The sequence below is a fragment of the Rutidosis leptorrhynchoides genome, chromosome 8, assembly GCF_046630445.1.
Source record: "Rutidosis leptorrhynchoides isolate AG116_Rl617_1_P2 chromosome 8, CSIRO_AGI_Rlap_v1, whole genome shotgun sequence".
NCBI lineage: Eukaryota > Viridiplantae > Streptophyta > Magnoliopsida > Asterales > Asteraceae > Rutidosis > Rutidosis leptorrhynchoides.
In genome coordinates this window covers 362,441,523-362,447,417 of record NC_092340.1, presented here as the reverse complement: position 1 = coordinate 362,447,417, position 5,895 = coordinate 362,441,523, and the positions used below count along the sequence as shown (strand labels likewise).

The window sequence follows — 5,895 nt, the reverse complement described above, 5'->3', positions numbered from 1 at the left end:
CTTGACAGCTCGATGGACGTTTCTCGTCATACTTTTTGGAACAAGATTATTCCCTCTAAAGTTTTTATTTTCTATTGGCGTCTTTTACTCAACCGACTCCCAGATAAGAAGAATTTACAGGTTCGTAATGTGAATTGTTCGAGTTACTCATGTTCGGACTGTGGTTATGCGCTTGAAGATGCTGCTCATATCTTCTTTTCCTGCCCGAATTCTATCCAGGTTTGGTCCTCAATTGCTTCTTGGGTGGTATTGCGTTACCTCGATGGTCTGATGGTTTAGAGCTTAGAGATTGGCTAGCTTCTGCTTCCCCGAATCCGAAGTCTTTGCTCGTTCTACAATGCATTTGCATCGCTATCCTTTGGCCGATTTGGAAGTATAGAAACGACGTCATCTTTAACTCGGGATCGTTCAAGAGGAGCCACATCTTTGATTTCATTGTTAGCTCTATCTTTGATTGGTTATGTTCTAGAGTTAAGTTAGCTAATATTAACTGGAATGTTTGGCTTCAACATCCCTTGACTTCTTTGTAATTCTTTCTAGCATCTTGCTAGTTTTTTAATTTTATTCAGCTGTTTAAAAAAAAAATATATATATATAAACGTCGTGTACAAATTAGTTATGGATATTAACGAAAGTCCTAAACACCAGTTACCAATTTTCCTATTTTAAATAACTTAAGTTTCCACATTCATCTTGACTAAACGCCGCCAAAAGAATAGCTCTAGAACATACTTTTCCATTTCGGTTGTTTATTTATTGTTTATTACCATCTTTATCTTTATCCTTATTTATCTATACTCTATCTCTATCAGTATAACAAGACAAAATCTACAAAACAAATTCAACAAAATCCTTTCAAATTTTAAGAACCAAAATATACGAGTCAATCACATAATGAACGGTCCGTTATCTAGAAGATACGTTACACACAACCGTCACGGTCTGCCCGAACCGTACCGGTCCACCAAAAACAACCGAAAAAGCAGTCGCAAAAAGTCGTTACCTAACCGTTTCACTTCATCTCATCCGACCAAAACGACGTCGTGGGCGCTCAAGATCCAAAAAACATTCAGAGGTTTTCGGGTGAGAAAAAGCGTGCAGAAGATCATTTCAATCAGAAATGAGGTTATTGAAATAGAACGAAAAATCAACAACGATGTCGAATTTTTCAATTTAATACGTAAGGATCCAAAGGAGAGATTGAGAGTGAACGAAATGTTAATGTCGTTACTGTTTAAATTGGATTCAGTTCACGGCGTTGATTTCGGCGTTAGGGTTTTGAGAAAATCGGTTACGAATAAAGTAATTGCGTTACAGGAAAAGGTGGATTCAATTGGCCAACAAACCCTACATTCACCAAAGCATGTTAAAGATTCTTCAATAGATGATGTTAAAGCTGATATTGTGAAGGAAGTGGATGAGAATGATGTTAGTGATGTGAAGGAAAAAGAAAAAGAAGAAGGTTTGATTGGGGAAATTGAGAACAGAGAAGTTGTGAAGAAACTGATGGATGATAATGAGAACACGATGGAACTGATGAAGAAGATGACGGAAGCGAATGACATGCAGACACGTACGATTGATTCGTTAAATGGAAGAGTTGAACAGTTGGAGAAAGCGTTTATGAGGTTGATGAAGAAGAAGACGTGAATTTGTGAAAATGATAGTGTTTTGTATTTGTATTTTGTATATTTTTAATAATAAATAAATAATACGGAGTAAATAAATACGGAGTAATAAAATAGGAGTAATATTGTAAGTTTGTTCCTTGTAATTCGGATTTTGAAAAAAAAAAAAAAAAAAAAAAAAAAAAAAGTTCCGGTCCCTTGACGAATTTGACCGTGTAGATCGTAAAAAAAGCTCCGATATTAATTTAATCGTAGGTTATGATTAAAAATAGCTAAAATAGAGTTGCTAATAAGTTAGTGATACGGAGGTTAATAAGATAGTCATTAACAAGTTACTACGTATAATTAAATTAAATAATCTATGTCTTCGATGTAGAAAAACAAAGCTTGAAGATAAGTGTATCAAGTGTGCTTTACTAGGCTTGTGAAGAATCTAAGGGATATATATATAGAGGATGTATAATCCTATAACCAGTGGCGGATCTTAAACTATAGTACCGAGAGGGCGAAATCGCATAAAAATACACACACACATACACACATGCGCGCGCGCGTGCGCGCACACACACACACACACACACACACACACACACATATATATATATATATATATATATATATATATATATAGAGAGAGAGAGAGAGAGATAGTGTTCATACATGTACCATTAAGTAAGACAAAAAGTACGTAGACGTTAAAGCAACAAAAAAAAAACTACAACTCGGCGCGACGATCTTTTAGGTCTTTAAAGTCACTTATGACAGACGCTGAATCAAATCTTTGAGCAATATCTTTTTCTATGTAAACCACCAAGTTAGATGCCAGAAAATCATCAGACATCTTGTTGCGAAGTCGATTTTTAAATATTTTCCTCGCTGAAAATCCCCTCTCAATCGTAGCAGTTGAAACAGGAAGTGTCAAAATGAGTCTGATCAATCGGTCAATTAAATAATACGGCTCACACTTGTTAGTTTCTGCAAGACTCGTGCATAGTTGAGCGATAGTAGAAACATCTTTAAACTTTGGGTTTTCAATCAATTCAATTCTAAAAAGCTCCAAGTGATATCTCAACATATTAATCTCTTGTTCTGTGAAATCTGTTGGATAATATTTCTCAACTAGAAGACAAATCTTATCAATGTCAAACAATTCCATATCTTTTGTAGGCAGTAATAAAGAGCCAAGAGTTAACAATTCCATGGCTTGCTCATTGAACCTACTGTCGAGCTCCTGCAATTGCTTGTCCACAGTGCAAATAAATAAATCTACACGATAATAATGTTCAACAGTAACCAGATTATCTTGTCGACGAGGACGATATCGGGTAGACTTATAAAGAGCTTTCATATCGGGTATATCTATATGGTGTTTCTCTGAGAACAACGTTACCTTTTCAAATAGCGAATCCCAACCATCATTTCTGAATTCATTAAGGCTTCTCTTTGTTGTTGACACAAGACGGATGGCATTAACAATATCTTGAGTTTTCTTTTGAAGAGCTTGAGACAGAATATCAGTCCTTCCCATTATTTCCTTTACTAAGTGCAAAATAAATACAAACTCAAATGATATGAGATACCTGTAAGCCGTATCAGCTTCAGCACGTTGAGATGAGTACAATCCATCTTCAATAATACTCTTAAGAACTTCACGGGTGGCATTAAACATGTTAAGCAAGTTACAAACAGAATGAAAATGAGAACCCCAACGTGTATCACCAGCTCGTTTTAAAGTCCCAACTTGATGACCTCCCTTACTTGTTTCGATTTCACCTAATTCCAATAAATGTTTAATCTCAATTGACTTAGCTTTTTGTAACTCATCGTGGCGCTTACTAGAAGCACAAATGACATTAGTAATGAAAGTCAAATTTGAGAAAAATTGATGAACCGGTATAACTTCTCGTGAAGCAGCAACTAAGGCAAGTTGCAATCTATGTGCAAAACAATGAACATAGTATGCAAAAGGACATTCTTTACGAATAAGCGCTTGTAACCCATTCCACTCCCCTCTCATGTTACTCGCACCATCATAACTTTGGCCACGAATTTTACTAGTATCAAACTCGTAAAGCAAAAGTTGTTTCCATAAACATGTCTTAAGGGTTACTGATGTAGTATCGCTAACATGTACAAGATCCAAAAATCGTTCTCTAATCACACCATCATTATCAACAAACCTTAGAACTATAGCCATTTTCTCCTTTTTGGACTAATCTCGTGATTCATCAACCATGACACAAAAGTACGAATCACCCACTTCACTGCGAATATGTTTTCGAACCTTATTTGCAATGATTCCTAAGAGTTCTTTTTGGATCGACGCTGCTATACACTGTGAGTTATATGGGGCGTTCTCCAACACAACATTGGCAAGTTCATCATTATATGACGCTAAAAGTTTTAACAATTCAAGAAAATTACCTCTATTCTTTGAGTTTCTAGTTTCATCGTGTCCTCGAAAAGCACATGCCTGAAAAGTCAACCAACGAACTATGTCAACTGTAGCTTTTAACCGTAAACGATTATGTAAAACTTTCTCTTTGCTTCGTTTCTCTATGATACTGTCAATGTGTGCTGCTTGGTTTAGTAGATTCTCACTATAAACAATAGCATCTTTATGGTGTGAACTACGAATATGCTTATGGAACGCACATCTTTTTCCATCATTTACCTTTTTCCAACTATTAAATCCTTTGACTGTAAACGCATCTCCTCCATTATGCACATTCTGTTTGTCTTCGAATAAGTAACATAGAAAGCAATACACAGCATCTTTTGTAGGTGAATACTCTAACCAATTAGAAAAAAATTTAAACCATGAATATTGAAACCTACGAGCTTGTTTCTTTGAACCTTTGCTAGGGTATTCTTGCAAATGAATTTGATATGGGCTCATTTTTAAATAATCTCTTCTAATTTTTTCCCTCTCATTTTTTGAATACTCCCACATACGTTTTCTCTTTCCAGGATCTCTTTCTAAAGAATTAAGATCCGTTGTCTCACCATCCGGCTCGTGTGTTTCAGTAACTTGGACCTCTGGTTCGTTTCGATTTTGTTAGATATCACTTGTTGAAGCTTTAGCACGTTTACTATCTTCATTTGTGTTGTTTGTTATGTCAGGTTTCCTCTTGTAAAACGAAAGAATTTTTTGTTGCATTACAAAAAGCCAATAACACTTGACACTCCTGTTTACAGCAAAACCAAAAAGTGTAAATAAAAGTAAGAACTTTTATAATATAATTTAACTACATACAATAAAAATAACTCTCTTCACCTAAAGTTTAAGTTCTATATATACCTACTGTGAATCATAGCCTAATTGTTTAACAAAAATATTGAAATTAATTATTGTATAAATCTAATTAGTAATTACCTAAAGAATATACATCAGTAGATGACTATTGAGTAACTAGTCATTGATAATCTATACGAGTAAATAATCTAATATACTGTAATACAACTAAGAATCATCAATCAGACAATCAAGATTAAGATTAAAAGTAAAATAGTTAACAAATCTTATTATAACAAACAATAAAAGAAGAGTTTTGAAAAAGAAAAAAAAAAGAACTTACGGAAGGAAATTGATCGGAAATCGATGACGATGAAGAGCGGCTTGTGAGATACGCAAGTTGGGTTTTTTTATTTGAGTGATTGTTTTTTTTTCCTTAAATATTTGGAACTTGGAAGGGCTACTTTTAATTTTCTGGAAGGGCAAACTTGTACAATTTATATGATTTAAACCCATATAATATTAAATTTATAGTAATTAGTCAAAAGTTTGGGGGGACATGCACCCTCCCAAGCCTCCCCAATAGTTCGCCTATGCCTATAACTAAGTAAATTATCACTAGCAGGGACCTGTTGTTCGAAGAAGATAAATCGTGGGATTGAAACTCTAGTTATGAAATCACCTGATCCATGAATTATAACGGGGTAATCAAGATGACAAGGATACTGAGTAGGAAGAAGTAAATCAAGGTCAGGTTCAACCACAAAACAGTAGTTAGAATGATGAAAATGAAGAAAGTCACATCTTAGATAATTTACGAGCGAGGGAGGGTGTAAATCAAAGGGAAAGGAGAGCTTTAGTCTAGTCAAAAGACTGTGTTTCGAGAAGGCCTGTTTGATGAAGAAGATGAGTCAAGTTTGATGTTTATGGTTTCCTCAGATCCTGTAAGTTATGAAGAACCAGCCAAGAGAAAGAAATGGCGGTCCGCAATGGATCAAGAAATACGTTCGATTGAAAAGAATCAAACATGGA

At 34.9% G+C, this 5,895-nt stretch overlaps 3 protein-coding genes across 3 annotated transcripts; 1 reads left to right on the top strand and 2 right to left on the bottom strand.

Annotated features, from left to right (window-relative positions):
• The first annotated feature begins 894 nt into the window (after nt 1-894).
• On the top strand, nt 895-1,650 carry LOC139864682 (uncharacterized). Its single transcript, XM_071853254.1, has one exon. It carries the CDS (start codon nt 895-897, stop codon nt 1,648-1,650), a length of 756 nt encoding a protein of 251 aa, XP_071709355.1.
• A 693-nt stretch (nt 1,651-2,343) lies between these two features.
• Nucleotides 2,344-3,825, bottom strand: LOC139864681 (uncharacterized). The gene has a single exon (XM_071853253.1). The coding sequence runs from the start codon at nt 3,823-3,825 to the stop codon at nt 2,344-2,346; it is 1,482 nt and encodes a 493-aa protein (XP_071709354.1).
• Nucleotides 3,826-3,840: 15 nt separating this feature from the next.
• LOC139864680 (uncharacterized) lies at nt 3,841-4,527 on the bottom strand. The gene has a single exon (XM_071853252.1). It carries the CDS (start codon nt 4,525-4,527, stop codon nt 3,841-3,843), a length of 687 nt encoding a protein of 228 aa, XP_071709353.1.
• Nucleotides 4,528-5,895: the final 1,368 nt, after the last annotated feature.

Excerpts from the sequence above, each read along its gene's own strand:
- LOC139864680 (XM_071853252.1), bottom strand. The coding sequence starts at position 4,527 with ATGAGCCCATATCAAATTCATTTGCAAGAATACCCTAGCAAAGGTTCA.
- LOC139864681 (XM_071853253.1), bottom strand. The coding sequence starts at position 3,825 with ATGGCTATAGTTCTAAGGTTTGTTGATAATGATGGTGTGATTAGAGAA.
- LOC139864682 (XM_071853254.1), top strand. The coding sequence starts at position 895 with ATGAACGGTCCGTTATCTAGAAGATACGTTACACACAACCGTCACGGT.